The 19,643-nt window shown below is 41.6% G+C and overlaps 1 protein-coding gene across 11 annotated transcripts in view; it reads right to left on the bottom strand.

Moving 5' to 3' along the window:
• Nucleotides 1–17,103, bottom strand: part of ACAP2 (ArfGAP with coiled-coil, ankyrin repeat and PH domains 2) — a 178,034-nt gene extending 160,931 nt beyond the window's left edge. For 9 of the 11 annotated variants that reach the window (XR_002520649.2, XM_017956123.3, XM_017956118.3 and 6 more), the window contains exon 1: nucleotides 16,770–17,103. Coding sequence is in view for 9 of the 11 variants with exons in the window: in XM_017956123.3 (XP_017811612.1) it covers nucleotides 16,770–16,822 (53 nt within the window). In the remaining 2 variants the exon portion in view is untranslated. Of the gene's footprint in view, nucleotides 1–15,860; nucleotides 16,739–16,769 lie in introns of those variants that run through there. The other 2 variants (XM_017956119.3, XM_021935034.2) reach the window with 2 other exon arrangements.
• Nucleotides 17,104–19,643: the final 2,540 nt, after the last annotated feature.

The following is a 19,643-nucleotide window of genomic DNA, read 5'->3' on the forward strand; positions in this document are numbered from 1 at the left end:
AATATTTTCAAAACATAAACCTTATCTCCCACCACTGCTGAAAGCTTTCTAATTGCTTCCCATTGCACTAACCACAACATTCAAACTCATTACTACAGATGAATTATAATGCCTAACATGATCTCATCCTTGCCTACCTCTGATCTTAATTCTTAACTATCCCTTCCTTTTGCGCACCCTGCTCCAACTACATTGGCCTTCCTTCTGTTCCTTGAAGATCAAGCTCCTTTCTCCCTGAGCCTTTAATCTACAAGCTACTCCCCACAACCACCACCACCTGCTAGCCACCCTTTCCTACCCATAACTCCAGGGATCAAACCTTGCATTCCCAACAGGAAGACAGGCAACCATCATGGGTTTCCAGGTGGAGATGACACAATGCATCATCACCAATGAGTATTCGCGCCAAAAAAGTTTAAACTGTCTCCGCCCCAAGGAAACAATCTGAAAAATTCAGAAAGGGGGTCATTCTAAAAGATGATTAGTCTAAACTCTTCAGAAAAGCAAGTAACATAAATTGTTAGTTATCAAATTATCAATAATCTAGAGCAGTATTATGTCACAACAACTTCATAGAATATATGATGCAGTCTTTAACCACAGAACTTTCCTAGCTAGTTCTACTCTTTTCCCCTTTCTCACTACAGCCATTGAGTAGTCCAAAAAAGAAAAGCCTTCCTAACAATATTAAAATTTTATAATATACTCTTAAATTAAAAATAGCAAAGCCACCAAAATTTTCACTATGATTATAAGGTCATATGTAAACTAATGAACACAGATTAGATCTTTGGCAAAATTACAAATAAGTGTTGAGTTGAGACTTTTGAGGATATTGGGATGGGGTGAATATGTTTTATGTTTTGCATGTGGAATAGAGGTAAATTTTGGGGAGCCAGGGGGTGGACTGTGGTAGACAAAATAACGCCCCCCCCCCCCCGCCCCCGGCAAGGATGTCAACATCCGAATCCTCAGAACCTGCAAATACGTTAGGTTACACGGCAAAAGGAAATTAAGGTTGCTATCATCTGACCTTGAGATTGGGAGATTATTCTGGAACATCAGTCCAACATTATCACCAGGGTCCTTATCAGTAAAAGAAGAGGACAGAAGAGGGAGTATCACAACCACTGCGGGCTTTGGAGATGGAAAGGGGCCATGAGCCAAGGAATATGGGCAGCCCTTTGAAATTGGAGAAGGCAAGGTATAAAAAACTAAAATAAAGGATTCTTCCCCAGACCTTCCAGAAAAGAATGCAGCCCTGCCAACTGGCCTTTTATTTTAGCCCAGTGAGATCTGTATCAAAACTGTGATCTCCAGAACTGTAAGATCATTTTGTGTTGTTTTAGGTCACTAAGTTTGGGGTAATTTGCTATAACAGCAATAAAAAGCTACAGTCATCCATCATTTAACAAAGGCAGGGCCGGGCGCGGTGGCTCAAGCCTGTAATCCCAGCACTTTGGGAGGCCGAGACGGGCGGATCACGAGGTCAGGAGATCAAGACCATCCTGGCTAACACGGTGAAACCCCGTCTCTACTAAAAAATACAAAAATCTAGCCGGGCGAGGTGGCGGGCGCCTGTAGTCCCAGCTACTCGGGAGGCTGAGGCAGGAGAATGGCGTAACCCTGGGAGGCGGAGCTTGCAGGGAGGGGAGAACCGGCCAAGGCAAACAAACCAGGGGGGACAGAAGAAGAGGCCCCGCCTCAAAAAAAAAAAAAAAAAAAAAAAAAAAAAAACAAAGGCAATATCTTCTCGGAGGTGCACTGTTAGGGGATTTCTTCACTGTGCAAGCATCACAGACTGTAAGCCACCTCGACGGTATAGCCTATTACACACCTAGGGTACAAGGTATAGCCTATATGGTTCCTAGAATACAAACCTGTACAGTATGTTACTTTACTGAATACTGTAGGCAATTGTAACACAATGGTATTTGTGTTATCTAAACATATCTAGGCCGGACGCAGTGTCTCACTCCTGTAATCCTAGCACTTTGAGAGGCTGAGGTAGGTGGATAGCCTGAGCTCAGGAGTTCGAGACCAGCCTGGGCAACATGGCAAAACCTCATCTCTCCCAAAAATACAAAAAGTTAGCCAGACATAGTGGTGTGCACCTGTGTTCCCTGATACTCAGGAGAATGAGGTGGAAGGATCACTTGAGCCTGGGAGGTGGAGGTTGCAGTGAGACAAGGTAACACCATTACACTCCAACTTGGGTGACAGAGTGAGACCCCATCTCAAAAAAAAGAAAAAACAATGCATTCAATTTTATGTGCATCTGTATGTATATATACACACAGAGATGCATATATATATATATACACACATGTCTAAAAGATTAGTCTAAACTCCAGAAAAGTAATAGAAAATTATTAAATTACCAATAATCCAGAAAAGCAGGGTATCAACATGTTCAAAACAGGACTAAGTAGTATTACATCATAACAACTTAACAGAATATATGATGCAATCTGTTGTTGACTGGAATATGACTGTATATATATACATACATGTATACATATATGTATATAGTCATAATTATATATACCTATATAGTCATATAGGTATATATACGTGTGTATATATACACATATATACGTGTGTGTGTATATACGTGTGTGTGTGTATGTATACACACACACAGTCATAATTATATTCCAATCAACAACAGACAACAAATACAACAGTGGTCCCATGGAATTATATATTTTTACTGTACTTTTTCTATGTTTAGGTATGTTTAGATACACAAATACCACTGTGCTAAAATTGCCTACACTATTCAGTACAATAACATGCCATACAGGTTTGTATCCTAGAACCCAGAGGCTATACCATATACCCTAGATGTGTAGTAGGCTATATCATCTAAGTTGTATAAATATACCCTATGATGTTTACACGACAAAATCATGATGCATTTCTCAGAAGGTATTCTGGTCATTAAGTAACATACAACTGCAATTAAACACACACACACACACAAGAATACATTATACACTCACACAATGGGTAATATCTAAAAGTGATATTACCAAATGCTAGCAAGAATGTGGAGGAACAGGAACCCTCAAACATTGTTGGCAGATTTATAAACAGTATAATCACTTTGGAATAATGCTTTGCAATTTCTTATAAACACATTTATCCCTTGACACAGCAATTCAACTCCTAGGTATTTATCTTAAGAGAAATGAAAACCTGCCATAAGAAAAGTTGTATAAGAATGTTCGTAACAACTTTATTTACAATGGTCAAACAATGGAAGCAATTTATCCATCATCAGGAGAATGAATACATTATGGTACATTCACAAAGAAATACTACATAGCAGTAAGAAAGAACTAGTGACACTGGCCAGGTGCAGTGGCTCACGACTGTAATCCCAGCACTTTGGGAGGCTGAGGTGGGTGAATCACTTGAGGTCAGGAGCTCAAGACCAGCCTGGCCAACATGATAAAACCCCATCTCCACTAAAAATACAAAAATTAGTTGGGTGTGGTGGGGTATGCCTGTAATCCCAGCTATCCAGAAGGCTGAGGCAAGAGAATAGCTTGAACCCAGTAGGCAGTGAGCCGAGATCGCACCACTGCACTCCAGCCTGGGTGAAAGAGCAACGCTCCGTCTCAAAAAAAAAATGAACTAGTGACACACAGAAAAACATGGATGAATCTCATAGTCAAAATGCTAAGCAAAAGTACCAAACTGCTGAGAATAATAATTGACATATAAACGGTAAGAATCTATTTATAATGTTTAACAACAGGCAAAATGAATCTAAAGTTTAAAAAAAGCAGAACAGTGGTTGTCTTTGGGTGGTGGGGGAAGCATTCCGGGAAGTTGGAAAACAGGCTGTATTGTGACAGAGGTGCCGGTGATGGGTAGTGTACAATTGTGCATTTCAATGTATGCAAGTTTTTATCATGAAAAAAACTCTGAATACAAATTAATACTTTTTAATTTCTTTTCTTTGGGTGCTTGTACTTTAGGTTTCATATCTAAGAAACCATTGCCTAATTCAAGGTTACAAAGATTTAATCTTATGTTTTCTCCTAAGAGCTTTATAGTTTTAGGTCTTCCATTTAGAACTATGATCCATTTTGGGTTAACTTTTACCTATGGCATAAGAGAGAGTAAGTATAATAGAAACATAGATGAAACAAGAATGACACAACATTGGTATTTGCTTAAACTGGATAATGACGGGTCACTAATATTATTCTGTTTAATTTGTATATATTTCAAATTTTCTATAATCAAAAAATTAAGTGCAAAATACCAGGACAGCAACAAATTCAGGTTAGAAAGGAAGATGAACAAGTATGAAAAGTATAGGTCCAAAACGGTCCATGGATGACTGCCAAATGTTCTCTAATGATTTGTTTCTGCCAAGATGATCTACCGGGATTTCTTATCTACAGATTATAGGGGAGGGAATGAGGGAATTTACTTGATAAAGAAGGGACACAATCTTCTAACATGATAAAGGACACAAAATAAATCCTACATAAGCTATGAAGCTTATTTGATGGATGTTTGATGCTATTAATTATTGTCACTTTTTTCTGATGTGATAATGGTGTGTAGTTATATAATTTTTTTAAAGTGTATATATTTTCAGAGACATACACATACATACTGATGGAATTCTATACTCTGAGATTTGCTTCAAAAATCATATGGGGAGGCCAGGAGCAGTGGCTCACACCTGTAATCCCAGAACTTTGGGAGACCGAGGTAGGCAGATCACTTGAGGTCAGAAGTTCGAGACCATCCTGGCCAACATGGCGAAACCTCGACTGTACTAAAAATACAAAAATTAGCTGGGCATGGTGGTGCGTGCCTGTAATCTCAGCTACTCGGGAGGCTGAGGCAGGAGAATCACTTGAACCCGGGAGGCAGAGCTTGCAGTGAGCCGAGATTGCACCACTGCACTCCAGACTGGGTGACAGAGTGTGACCATGTCTCACTTAAATAAAAAATATATATATATATGCGCGCACACACACACACACATGCACATATGGGGAAACAAGGGGGTGGGGTTTAAAGATCATCATGCATTGATAACTGTTAAGTCAGGGTGAAAGGAATATGGAGGCTCAACATGTATTTTCTATTCTACCTATGCATTTGATTATAAATGTTCTATGCTTCAAACCTTTTTCAGTAACAGCTATATTGAGATTTAATTCACAACATAAATTCACCATTTAAAAATACACTTTAGTGGGTTTTAGTATATTTAGTAGTTCTACAACCATTACCACTATCTAACTCCAGAAAATCTTCATCACTCCCAAAAGAAACCCCATATCCATTAGCAATCACTAATTGCATTTCCCTCACCCTCCAACCCCTAGAAATCACTAATCTATTTTGACACTACGAATTTGCCTATTCTGGACATTTCATATAAAATTATATAATATGTGGCTTTTGTGTTTGGCTTACTTCATTTAGTAAAATGTTTCCAAGGTTCATCCATACCTCATTCCATTTGACAGCTGAATACCTTCATTCCATTTGTATACTCCACATTTTATTTATCCATGTACGGACACAGATTGTTTCACTTTTTGGCTGTGAATAATGCTCCTATGAACATTCCTGTACAAAGTTTTGTGGGTATATACCTTCATTTCTCTTGGGTATACACCTGGAAGTGGAATGGCTGGCTAGAACTCATATGGTAACTCTATGTTTAACCTTTTTTTTCCTCCCCCCGAGACGGAGTCTCACTCTGCCACCCAGGCTGGAGTGCAGTGGCGCGATCTCGGCTCACTGCAAGCTCTGCCTCCCGGGTTCATGCCATTCTCCTGCCTCAGCCTACTCCCAAGTAGCTGGGACTACAGGTGCGAGTCACCATGCCTAATTTTTTTTTTTTTTTTTTTTTTTTATTTTTTGTAGAGATGGGGTTTCACTATGTTTGTTTGCCAGGATGGTCTCGATCTCCTAACCTCATGATCCACCCGCCTCGGCCTCCCAAAGTGCTGAGATTACAGGCGTGAGCCACCGCGCCCGGCCTCTATGTTTAACTTCTTATCTTAGGAGCCACCAAACTCTTCCAAAGTGGCTCACCATTTTACATTCCCACTGGCAATGTGTAAGGTTTCTAACAGCTCCACATTCTTCCCAACACTGGTTATTATCTGTCTTTTCCAGTATAGCCATCCTAGTGGGTATGAAGTGGTATCTCATCATGGTTTCATTTGTATTTATATGCATTGCTGGTTAATGATATTAAGCATATTTTCATGTGCTTATTGACCATCTGGGCATGTTCTTTGAAGAAATACTTACTCAAATCCTTTGCCCATTCTTTAATTGGATTATTTGCCCTTCGAGTTGCAGAGCTTTATATTCTCTAATACAAATCCCTTAACAGGTATAATTTGCAAATATTTTCTCCCATTTTGTGCATGACTTTTAACATTCTTACTGTGTCCTTTTAAGCATGGAAGTTTTTAATTTAATGAAATCCAATTTATCAATCTTTTCTTGGGTTGCTTGTACTTCAGATTTCATATCTAAGAAACCACTGCCTAATTCAAGGTCACAAAGATTTAATTCTAAGTTTTCTCCTAAGAGCTTTATAGTTTTAGGTCTTCCATGTAGGCCTGTGATCCATTTTGAGTTAATTTTTGCCTATGGCATAAGATAGGGCTCCAGCTTCATACTTTTATGTGTAGATATTCAGTTGTCTTTGCACCATTTGTTGAAAAGACTGTTCTTTCACACATTGAATTGTCTGGGTACCTCTGTTAAAACTGGCTCACCATAAATGTAAGGATTTGTTTCTAGACTCTCAATTCTATTTCACTGATCTGTATGTCTATCCTTATGCCAGTACCACACGGTCTTCATTACAATCACTTTGTAGTAACTTTTGAAATTGGAAACTGAATCCTCCAACTTTGTTCTTTTTCAAGATTGTTTTGGCTGTTCTGGGTTACTTATACTTCCACATGAATTTTAGGATCAGCTTGACAATTTCTTCAAAGAAACCAGTTGGAATTTTAATAGATTGTGGTTAGTTTGAATATCAATTGGGGGAGTATTGCCATCTTAACAATATTCAGCCTTCTGATCCATGAACATGGGATGTATTTCCATTTACTCAGGTCTTTAAGGTCTTTCGCTGGTGTTTTCAGTGTACTGTCTTCTAAGTACTTTCCTCTTTTTGATGCTACTGTAGACAGATTGGTTTTCTTTGCTAGTATACAGAAATACAAATAGTTTTTGTACATTGACCTTATACACTACATCCTAGATGAACTTACTAGTTATAACTGATCCTTGTGGATTCCTCAGCATTTTCTATATACCTTCATCCCTTGGTATCCAAAGGACATTGGTTCCAGGACTCCCCCTGCCCACCCCCTGCACTACCCACTAACACCAAAATCCACAGATGCTCAAGTCTGTGTATAAAATGGCATTGTATTTGCAAATAACCTTCATATATGGTCTTACATACTTTAAATCGTCTCTAGATTATTTCTAATACCTAATGCAATGTAAATGTTATATGTAAATAATTGTTATACTATTTATTTGTACTTTAATTGTTATAGTTATTTCTTATTGTTTTTTCCCAAAATATTTTCAATCCATGATTGACTGACTCACAAAAGTGGAACCCATAGATACAAAGGCTGATTGTATAAGACATATTATCTAAAAATATAGTTTTACTATTTCTTTTCCTATATGGATGCCTTTAATTTGTCTTTCCAGCCTAACTGCTCTGGCTCTATCCTCTCCAACATTGTTGAACAGAAGGGGTGACAGGCTTCTTGCTCCTTATGTTAGGGGAAAGCTTTTTAGTCTTTCACCACTAAATATGATGTTAGCTGAGGGTGTTTTAAAGATGGCCGTTATCAAATTAGGATCAAGTTAGGAAATTTTCTATTCTTCGTTTTTTGAATAGTTTTATCATGAGAGTGGATTTTGTCAAATGCTTTTTCTGCATCTATTGAGATGACTGTGTTGTTTTAAATCTTTACCCTATTATTATAGTATATTGCATTAATTGATTTTTGTATATTAAATCAACTTTGCATGCCTGGGATAAATATGACTTGGTCATGGTATACAATCCTTTTTATATGGTGCTATATTCAGTTTGCTAGTACTTTTGTCAAAGATTTTTATATCTGCATTCATAAGGAATACTGGTCTATAGGGTTTGTTTGTTTGCTTTGTTTTTGGTGGATTTGTTTCATTTTTGTTTTGAGATGAGGTCTCTGTCACACAGGCTGAGTGCAGTGGCACGATCACAGCTCACCACAGCCTCAACTACCCAGGCTCAAGTGGTCCTCAGCCTCCTGAGGAGCTGGGACTATAGGCATGCACCATCACACACAATTAATTTTTAATTTTTTTATAGAAACAAGGTCTCACTATGTTGCCCAGACTGGTCTCGAACTCCTGGATGCAAGCAATCCTCCCACCGTGGCCTCCCAAAGTACTGGCATTACAGGCATGAGCCGCCACGCGTGGCCTGGTTTTGTTTTTTTCTTTTTTGAGACAGGATCTTGCTCTGTCACCCAGGCTGTAGTGCGGTGGTGCAAATATAGCTCACTGTAGCCTTGACATTCTGGGCTCAAGCAAACCTCCCATCTTAGCCTCTCAAGTAGCTGGGATCACGGGCACATGCTATCACACTCAGCTAATTTTATTATTTATTTATTTATTATTGTTATTATTATTTTGGTAGAGACAAGGTCTCCCTACTATGTTGCCCAGACTGAACCCCTGGGCTCAGGCAATCCTCGCGGCCTCCCGAAGTGCTGGGAATACAGGCATAAGCCACTGTGCCCAGCTGGTCGGTAGGGTTTTTTGTGATATATCACCTGGCTTTGGTAGCGGGGTAACAATGCACTAATGATGAGGAATGTGGATGCCTTGGAAAGTGATGTCTCCTCTTCTATTTCTTAAAGGAGTGTGAAGGAATGTCATTAGTGCATCTTTAAACACTTGGTAGAACTCACCAGTGAAGTCATCTTGGCTTGGACTTCTCTTTTTGGGAAACTTTCTGAATATCAATTCAATCTCTATTTTTTATAGTTCTGTTCAGACCTTCTATTTCTTGAGTCGGTTTCAGCAGTTTGTGTCTTTCTTGAAATATATTCATTTCTGCTAAGTTACTGTCATACAATTATCTGTAGTATTTCCTCATAATCCTTTTTATTTCTTCAAATGAGTAGAGAAGTGCCCTCTTTCACTGCTGAATGTAGTAATCTGAATCACTGCTCTTTTTGTCTTGGTCACTCTAAGGATTTGTCAATTTTGCTAGGCTTTTCAAAGAACCAACTTTTGGTTTCAATTATTTTTCTCGATTTTTCTCTTCTCTGTTTTCTCTTATTTCTGCTCTACCTTTTTTAGTTTCTTCCCTTTTGCTGCTTTGAGATTTGCTTACTCTTCTTTTTCTAGTTTGTTGGGGTAAAGATTAGGTTACTATTTTGAGATCTCTCTTTTTTTTTTTTTTTTAGACAGAGTCTCACTCTGTTGCCCAGGCTGAAGTGGGTGGCGCACTCTTTGCTTACTGCAACCTCTGCCTCCCCGGTTCAAGTGATTCTCCCGCCTCAACCTCCCGAGTAGCTGGGAATAGAGGTGTGCACCACCATGCCGATAATTTTTGTATTTGTAGTAGAGATGGGGTTTCACCATGTTGGTCAGGCTGGTCTCGATCTCCTGACCTCGTGATCCGCCTGCCTCGGCCTCCTAAAGTGCTGGGATTACAGCCATGAGCCATCGCACCCAGCCTCTTTTTTTCATTTTTTTAATATTGGCGTTTGGAGGTATAAATTTCTCTGTAAGCAGTGCTTGAGCTGTACCCCATAAGTTTGGCACGTTCTATTTTTGTTTTCATTCATCTGAAAGCATTTCTTCATTTTGCTCGTGACTTATTTGATCCACTGTTTACTTAGAAGTGTATTGCTAATTTCTACATATTTGTGAATTTTTCAGATTTCCTTGCTATTGATTTCAAATTTTATCCCCTTGTGGTCAGAAAACATTTTGTATGATTTCAATACTTTAAAATTTATTGAGGCTTGTTTAATGGCCTAACATCATAGTCTATGCTGAAGGAAACTTCATGTAAACTCAAAAAGAATGTGAATTCTGCTGCTGCTGTATGAAGTGTCCTATAGATAACTATTAAGTCTTCTTGGTTTATAGTGCTGTTCACATTTTCTATTTCCTTATTAATCATCTGCCTAGTTGTTCCACTCATTATTGGAAGTATTTATATCTCAAACTATGATTGCTGAATTGTCTATTTCTGCCTGCAATGCTGTCAGTTTTTGTTTCGTGTATTTTGGAGCTCAACTAAGCGAATATATATTTATAGTCATTATGTCTTTGTTATGGATTGACCCTTTTATTTATACACACACACACACACTGACACATACACTGTTTTCTTTTTTTTTTTTTGGAGACACAGTCTCACTGTCACCCAGGCTGGAGTGCAGTGGCACGATCTCAGTTCACTGCAACCTCCACCTCTCCCAGGCTCAAGTGATCCTCCCACCTCAGCCTCCTGAGTAGCTGGGACCACAGACATGTGCCACCACGCACACCTAACTTTTTTTGTATTTTGGGTAGAGACAGGGTTTCATCATGTTGCCCAGGCTGGTCTCGAACTCCTGAGCTCAAGCCATCTGCCCACCTCAGCCTCCCAAAGTGCTGGGATTACAGAAGTGAGCCACCACGCCCAGCCCTCTTACTATACTTGTCTGTAGTAATTTTTGTCTTAAAGTCTATTTTCTCTGCTATTAGCACAGCCACTCCACCTCTCTTCTGGGCACTGTTTGCATGGTTTGTCTTCTACTTTCAAACTATTTATGTCTTTAAATCTAAAGTATGTCTCTTCCTAAATACCATATAGTTGAATCATCCCTGAAATTTTACATAATAAAAGTTTTAAATAAGTAAGGCCAAAATACATAGAAAGACATACCCTCTTCTGAAATTGAAGAAAAAAGTACTGTAAAGACTAAATTTGTAAAACATGTAACAAGGGGAAATTTGTTCTCCCACACATCACAAAAGGGGTGTGCAATTCATTTTAAATTAATGAAGAATGAATTTTTTCAAAGGTGTTAGAACAAGTGGTTTTCACTAGGAAGAAAACAGATTATCTTCTACAATCAAAACTAAGACTCAGCTGCATTATATGAAACTTAAAATCACTATAAAATGACAAAAAACTATAATGGGGTAGGGAAGACTTTTCTAGGCAATAAACAAAAGCCAGCTTTTAAATTTCTATATGATAAAAGATACCATAAACAATGCAAATTTAACTGACACAATTTCTTAAATAATTTTTTTTAAAGAGACAGGGTCTTGCTCTGTTTTCCAGAGTGGAGTACAGTGGCATGATCATAGCTCACTGTAACCTCAAACTCCAGGGCGTCGCAATCCTACTGCCTCAACCTCCTGGGTAGCTGGGACTACAGGTGTGGGCCACCACATTCACCACATTTGGCTACTTTTTGTTGTTGTTCTAATTTTTGTAAAGACAGGGTCTCACTCTGTTGCCTAGGTTGACTTCAAACTCCTGGCCTTCAGTGATCCTCCCTCCTCAGCCTCCCAAACTGTTGAGATTATAGGCATAAGCTACCGCACCCAGCCTAACAAATGAAATTGAAGCCTTTGGCTTAACATATGAAGTAAACGAGTGAATTCCCTTCCAGGTCCACCATGTGAAAGTCCACCATTAAGAAAGTCAATTACTAGCAAAAGAAGTAAAAAGTCAACTCATCTATCAAAATGTCCAGTTGCGGATTTTTTAAAACATTTTTTAGGCTGGTCGAGGTGATTCACGCCTGTAATCCCAGCACTATGGGAGGCCAAGGCTGGCGGATCACAAGGTCAGGAGTTCAAGACCAGCCTGGCCAACATGGTGAAACCCCATCTCTAGTAAAAAATTAGCCAGGCGTGGTGGCGGGCACCTGTAATCCCAGCTACTTGGGAGGCTGAGGCAGGAGAATCGCCTGAACCCGGCAGGTGGAGGTTGCAGTGAGCAGAGATCACACCACTGCACTCCAGCCTGGGCGACAGTGTGAGACTCGTCTCAAAAAAAACAAAACAAAACACACACACACACATTTTTAAAATGAGGATAAGTCCTACTTTACAAGCTTTTTTAAAAAAATTAAAATTAGAGACAAGGTCTCTATGTTGCCCAGGCTGGTCTCAAACTCCTGGGCTCAAGTGAGCCTTCCACCTTGGCCTCCCAAAGTGCTAGGATTACAAATGTAAGCCATTGCACCCCACCTACAAGACTTTTTTTTTTTGAGACGGAGACTCACTCTGTCCCCCAGGCTGGAGTACAGTGACGCCATCTCGGCTCAATGCAACCTTCGCCTCCCAGGTTCAAGCAATTCTCCTGCCTCAGCCTCCCGAGTAGCTGGGATTACAGGTGCCCGCCACTACACTCCGCTAATTTTTTGGTATTTTTTAGTAGAGATGGTTTTTCACTATGTTGGCCAGGCTGGTTTCGAACTCCTGACCTCAAGTGATCCACCCACCTCAGCCTCCCAAAGTGCTAGGATTACAGGTGTGAGCCACCACACGCAGTCAGGATTTCTGTATTTTGGTTCACAATAAAATTACTTTATAATTCCATTCTATTGCTTCTGAGATTAAAAAACACACACACACATTTCCCCCTAGCCCTTGCCCACTGTATTAACTGCCAGTTGCTAAAAGTTTATTCTAAAGATGGAAGGCAAAGGAAGGAGACAGGATTGGCACCAATCCAGACTTAATAGCAACACATAACTGAGGTGTATTTAGTAGTCACATTTTATTCCAATGTCTTTCACCCATTAAAACCTTTCACCTGGCTGGGCATGGTGACTCATACCTGTAATCCCAGCTACTCAGGAGGCTGAGGCAGGGGAACCTGAGTCCAGGAGTTGGAGACCAGCCTGGATAACAAAGTAAGACTCACTCTGTCAAACAAAATTCACCCACAAACACCTTTTTAAAAAAAAAAAAAAAAAAAAGTTATTCTAAGTTACTGAACAAGAATCATATCTGAAATAGAATCTAGAAATGAAAAACCTTCAGGATGGTATATGATAGACATTGTTAAACGATAAAAATAAATTATCAGATAAAAACTAAAGCACACTAAGGCTAAGGCCAATTTTTTTTTCTTTTCTTTTTTTTTTTTTTTTTTTTTGAGAGAGAGAGAGAGAGTCCAGCTCTGTCACCCAGGCTGGAGTGCAGAGGTGTGAACATAGCTCACTGCAGCCTTGACCTCCTGCCTCAACAAATTCTTCTGCCTCACCTTCCCATGTAGCTGGAATCACAGGTGCACACCACCACGTCCAACTAATTGTTTTATTTTTGTAGAGACGGGGTCTCACTTTGTTGCCCAGGTTGGTCTCAAACTCCTGGCCTCAAGCGATCCTCTTGTCTCAGCCTCCCAAACTGCTGCGATTACAGGCATGAACCACTGTACCGGCCATAATGTTTTTATACTTGAACATTGCTCAGGACAAAAATCTCACATAATTCAGAAAGATTTTTATTTATTCAATTTATTTATTTTACGTTTTATTTCAAACAGATATTCACTTCCTAAATAAAACAGAACACGTTTTGGGTTTTTGTTTGTTTGTTTTGAGAGAGTCTCGTTCTCTTGCCCAGGCTGGAGTGCAGTGGCGCGACCTCAGCTCACTGAAGCCTCTGCCTCCCGGGTTCAAGCAGTTCTCATGCCTCATTCTCCCAAGTAGCTGGGATTACAGGTGCACACTTGTACCCGGCTAATATTTGTATTTTCAGTAGAGATGGGGTTTTACCATGTTGGCCAGGCTGGTGTCAAACTCCTGACCTTAAGTGATCGGCCGGCCTCGGCCTCCCAAAGTGCTGGAATTACAGATGTGAGCCACAGTGTTCAGTCCAAGAGTATGTTTAAATAAAAGAAATGCAGTATTTTTATAGAGGTTTTGTAAAGTTTTAAAGACCTACTACATGCAACTACATACAATGTAGGGCCCAAACAAATTCAAACTTCAACATATTTTGGCCAAAATGCAAAATTTCCACTCAAAAAAAAAGTATACTTACGCACTTTACATTCCTGTAGATTTTTAGATGAACAAGGTTTTTAGATTTTAGATGAACAAGATTTTGACCTTTAAGCTGATTTTAAACTGGTATTTAAAAAACCAAAAAGGGAACCCAAAATTACACAACGAAATGTACCCTCCAATCCAAAACAAAAAAATATTCACTGGGATGTAAAAGTAACCATTGACTATTCAAATTACAAAAGACAATGTTGCAACTGCAACATCCTTCTCCCTGTTTCAACCAGTCCCCTTGTATTCTCCTCATTGATTTAACAGGAAAATGAATGTTTAAAGCTCCAACAGTGGTGAAATTTTCATCAGCAAGATGCGCCTTTTGCATTAATTCTACAGCACCAAGGCAGTTATGTGCACACACTAGACTTAAAAGCCATAAGATTCATTTATGAATAAAAATAGGTATTAGTTTAAAGACAGCACAATAGATCAGGAGACAAGTGCAGCTGCCTTACTATCAAAAAACAAGCCCAGGCCTCACAAGTTTCTTTATTTTGATACAAGTTTCACTATCACTCAACAGACACAATACTCTCAAAAGTAAAGCTCTTCTTATACATACAACATGTGAATGAAGACTTCTGAAATATTCTTTTCAAATGCTACACAAATCCTCATAGTAACAGGATTATGGAAAAAACATAAAAAATTAAGAATATGAATAATGAAACTTCTATTTCTTGGCAGTCTTCCCTCTACTGCAAATCTAATTTGTTCCCAAAATGTATATAAGATGTCGAATTTACTGAAATTTTGATATCTCTTCCCAATTTGCAGCTAACAATAATTGGAATATGGGAAACAACTCTTGAAAACCTCTAATATTTTAATTAACATAGAATTTATGTTACAATCGAGCTTAATAAAAGTTCACTATAATATTCCCTACAACTTTAATCAGTATCTTGCCCTCTCATTTTATATTCAATGATTCCTTTATTTCAAAAACAAAGACATCACATGGTTTGTGACCAACCCCAGTAGCTAGAAGTATTTCCAAATCACTTCTCTCAACTTAAAAAAAAAAAATTAATGTGAAACAATGGGAGCTCAGAGCTACACCTTCTAAGAGAAAAATGCTGTGATTATTTCACTTAAAAATAAATAGCTGAGTCATAGTAACAAAATTTCACAAAAAGCTTTCTAAGGTGCACTTTAAAAATTACTCCACTTGCCACACTGTTCTGGAAATCAACCTGCACGCCTGTCCTAGGCAATCTATTTGTGTCTCTTGAGTCCTTCAATTACGCAGAACATCAAAGTTTCAAAAACGAATCGCAACAACAGCTATCAAAGGAAGTGGGTTTTGTTAAATAAGCAACAGCCCTAAGCTCCAATAAAATTAACACCCCAAAATCATCAAAGGGCAAAGGCAAAAAGCGTTCTTAAATCTTCTCTAAGTAGCAGTGCCTTAGTTTTACAATTCTTTTCGTTGCTTTTCACTGAAAGGAGAATAAGAAATTCAATTAACAGTGTTAAGGATGAGAACAGTTAGTTCCCAGGCAGAAGATGCAATTTACAATCCAGGTTTGGCCCAGACATCAGCGGGCACACACACGCCAATGTTCAGAGGAAGCTTTCAAGAAATGTCACTATCTAACGGAAGTCCTAAGGCCTTATATGTGTAAGGACTATGGCCAGTCCTGTAAAATGCAACCTAGAAAAACTCCATTGTCCAAAACAACTGAGAGTTTCCTACCATACTCAAAACAGAAAGAACCTGTGTCCTGGACGGCCACTCACATGGAAAGAAGGGCAGCCCATGTGAGTCGTAGTGCCCCCCTGTCAGCTCTGTGACAGATCCACTGGGAGCATCCGACTGTGATTCGGGCCCTCCAAGGCAGAGGCTGCTGGAAGAGGAACACACAGGCAATCTTCACGGCCCTCCTACTTCCGTTCTCAAAACAGAAATGCACTTTTCTCCTAGTCCTCCGCCCTCAGCCCAGTACCCCTCGACAGCTGCGCCCCCTTCAACGAGCTTAAGTGGAAAGAAAAGCAGGTAGTCACCAACTAGGGTCCATGGACCGCGGTTGGTCACAGCGCTTCCCCCCGCGATTCCCCCACGCACCCACCGCCGGCGCCCTCCGGAGAGTCGCTCTGGCCGGGGGCACCGCGAAGCAGAAGCCGGCGTCCCAGTCCGCCCCCTACTCCCTCCTCCCCGGGGAAGTGGGGCAGAAAAGCGCAAAGAGGAACTAAGTGAACTGCAAGAGGATGCCCTGAAAGCTCCCTCAAAGAGGGGGTGGGGAGGGGGTGGAAACCAAGAAGGGGCGGAAGGAAGGGGGAAGGAAGAGCAGCCAGAGGAGGAAGGGGGCGAGAGCGAGCGCCCGAGAAGGGGACGAGACTTCGGGAGCGCGGCTGCACCCCATTTGCCCCAGCGGGAGAGGGTGCGCCGGCCTTCGGGGCGCTCCGGCCCGGCAGAGGGCGAGGAAAGAAATGAGGAGGCGACGTCCCCGTCCCCGCCACTTCCTCGCCCCTCGGGAAGGCTCGGTGGGGACTGCAGTGCCCTCGCAGGCTGGAAGCGGCGGCAACGGCCGCTCGCCCCGTCGGAAAGCGCGGACGGCTGGGCCTCCTCCCGGTGCGCGGGCCCGGCTTTCACGCCCCCAGCGCCGGGAAGGCAGCTCCGCGGTGACGCCGGGCGGCCGTGCCGGTTACCTGAAGCGGGGCGAGTCCTTCAGACACTCCTCGAAATCCACCGTCATCTTCATCCTGCCTCCGCCTCGCCTAGCCTCGCCTCGCAGGCGGCGCTGGCAGAGCCGAGGGGGCCGCGGGAGCGGCCGCGCTGGGGACGCAGACGGCTACGGCGGGCGCACGGCCGCGACTAGCGTTGCGCGGAGCTGCGGAGGGCGCCTAGCCCGCTGGTCATAGCAGCCGCGAAGACGGCGACGGCTCGTCAGGCCCCAGTCCGGCCCCTCTTCCTCCCGCCCCAAGTAGAGCGCTGGCCGCAGGGAAACGGCCGGGGAGTGACAGCCGCGGCCAGCCAGCCACGAACCTGGCGGCCAAGGGGCGGGGCATCCGACAGCACCGCCTGCGGGCGCCCGGGCAACGGGTCTGATCGACGGCAGCGCGAACCAATGAGCAGCGCGACCGTGGGCACCGCCTTGCCACAACCGCCCCCGAGGGCCAACCGGGATGCGCAGGCGTCGCTAGGCGGGACGCACCGGTTGCTGGGAGGCCGGCAGCTGAGGCTCCTTGGGAAGGAAGTCACGTGGCTGCAGCCGCGCTTCCCTTCGAGCCCCCGCCTCTTCTCCTGCTCCCCGAGCCCCGCCCTGCTGAGCTGCCAGCCCGGAGGAGCCGCCTCCTGCAGGTCTGAGGAAGGACATTTGCTTTTCAAAGCAGATTGGCAGAAATCTGAAGAGGTTAGAGGCAGAAATTATAAAAGGAAGAGATAGGCTAAGCCACCTCTTCTTTTCAGTTTAGAGAAACTGAGGCCAGGAGAGGAGCGAGGATAACTTTAGTGATAAAATCCATCTTTCACGTATTGGTTCCATCCCTTCATAATTTGAAAATTGCTCCCATGTGCATCTTCTCATATAGCCACAGACCACTTCCTGAAGGAGCTGCCGTTTGGGTTGGACATAGATTTAGGCGGGTATGGGAGGTAGGGTGCTTCGTGTGGAGGAACTCCTCTCCAAACTGCAGAAAGCACTCCGGCTGACTGACACGACTCCCGGTGGTTTTCACCTGTTCTGCAATGGTGGGGTTCTGAAGACCAGGCTCAGCATACTCACCTTGTAACACCTGCCCCTCTAATCCACTTTTTCTAGAAGCACTTTAAGATACTTATCATCTGATCCTACGGCAGGTATTTACCATACTCCTTGATTTTAAGATGCCATTGATTGTAAAAAGTACAAGGATGTCTTATATGTAATGAATAATTTTTAAGGCAACCTAAAAAGCATGGGCGTATCTATAAAAATGCATACGTAGGGTGTTCTAACAGCATAGTGGCTCTGAGTGAGACTCTGGAGGCAAACCTCCTGGATTTAGGTCCCAGCTTTCTCACTTTAAAATGAACATAACACCACAGATGTGATAAAGCTGTACAGTTAACACAGTGCCACATATCAATCATTCAGTAAATGTTGGCTATTGTAATTGTACCATTTGCCTCTTCAGTACTATAATCAAAGGGCTTAAGTCTAAGCTCTCTCACTTTCACTGTCTGAGGTTTTTGTTTGTCTCAGAAATAATTTCGTTCCGTTCCCCAGGCTGGTCTCAAACTCGTGGCCTCAAGTGATCCTCCTGTCTCAGCCTCCCAAAATGCTGGGATTACAGGTGTGAGCCACGCATCTAGCCTTCTAAAGTCTTAATATAACTTTCTGACCATCTGGCTAAGTATGGCATGATGACATACTGTTTTTTATAACCCATCAAGAGATAGCTTGATCTCTTTAGCATCTTTAGAAATTAACAGTATAGACAGGGCATGGTGGCTCACACCTGTAATCCCAGCACTTTGGAAGGCCGAGGTGAGCAGATCCCTTGCTCCAGGAGTTCCAGACCAGCCTGGGCAACATGGTGAAATCCTGTCTCTACAACTCTACAAAAAATACAAAAATTAGCCAGGCACATGCCTATAGTCCCAGTTATAGTCCCAGTTACTCAGGAGGCTGAGGTGGGAGGGTCACTTAAGCCTAGGAAGTCAAGACCACAGTGAGCCATGATTGTGCCACTGCACTCCAGCCTGGGTAGACAAAGCAAAACACTGTGTCAAACAAACAAAAAAAAAGAACGAAAAAAAAGAAAGGAAGGAAGAACAAAGAAAAATTAACAGTATAATTTTGAGGCATTTCAAAGAATATAGAAGCATTATATACATTTATTCTTTGCTTATATACTTGATTTCTTTTTTTAATTGTATATCCCTGGAATCTATACAGCTTTTCTTGTTAGCTAAAAACAGACTATTGACTGTTAAATATTCAGGGTCCTCAAGCACATTAGTGGTCAGGCCTAGCTTCCCCAACATTGTAACTTCAATGTCAGATTTACCAAGAGCGTTGGCAATCTCTACTACATTTGGTTGCATTCCTGATGTGTGACAGCTAATCTGCATATACAATAACTTATTATTTTAATACTCCACCACAGTGTAGCCTTTTAGAAGATACCTAAAGTGACACTTTGGGGTTCAAATTAAAATTCAACTGCATGGCACCACAAAGGCAAATAACTAAGCTAATTATCAAGTGAACATCTTTCTGTGGATGGCTAAATTTGCATAAACCCAGTTAGTGATAACACTGTCACAATTTTTCTTCCTTGCCCTGTGGTAAAGCAAGCATTTTGGGGTGTCATTTGTAAGATAAGTCCTAAATAAAGAAACATTAAAGTGGGATGGGGTGGGAGCAGTGGGTCTTAGAATAAAAGAAATACAATATTATTATCCTCATTTTTTTTTTTTTTTTTTTTTTTTTTTGTGAGACAAAGTTTTGCTCTACTGCCCAGGCTGGAGTGCAGTGGCACAATCTCGGCCCACTGCAACCTCCTCCTCCCAGGTTCAAGTGATTCCCCTGTCTCAGC

The sequence above is a fragment of the Papio anubis genome, chromosome 2, assembly GCF_008728515.1.
Source record: "Papio anubis isolate 15944 chromosome 2, Panubis1.0, whole genome shotgun sequence".
NCBI lineage: Eukaryota > Metazoa > Chordata > Mammalia > Primates > Cercopithecidae > Papio > Papio anubis.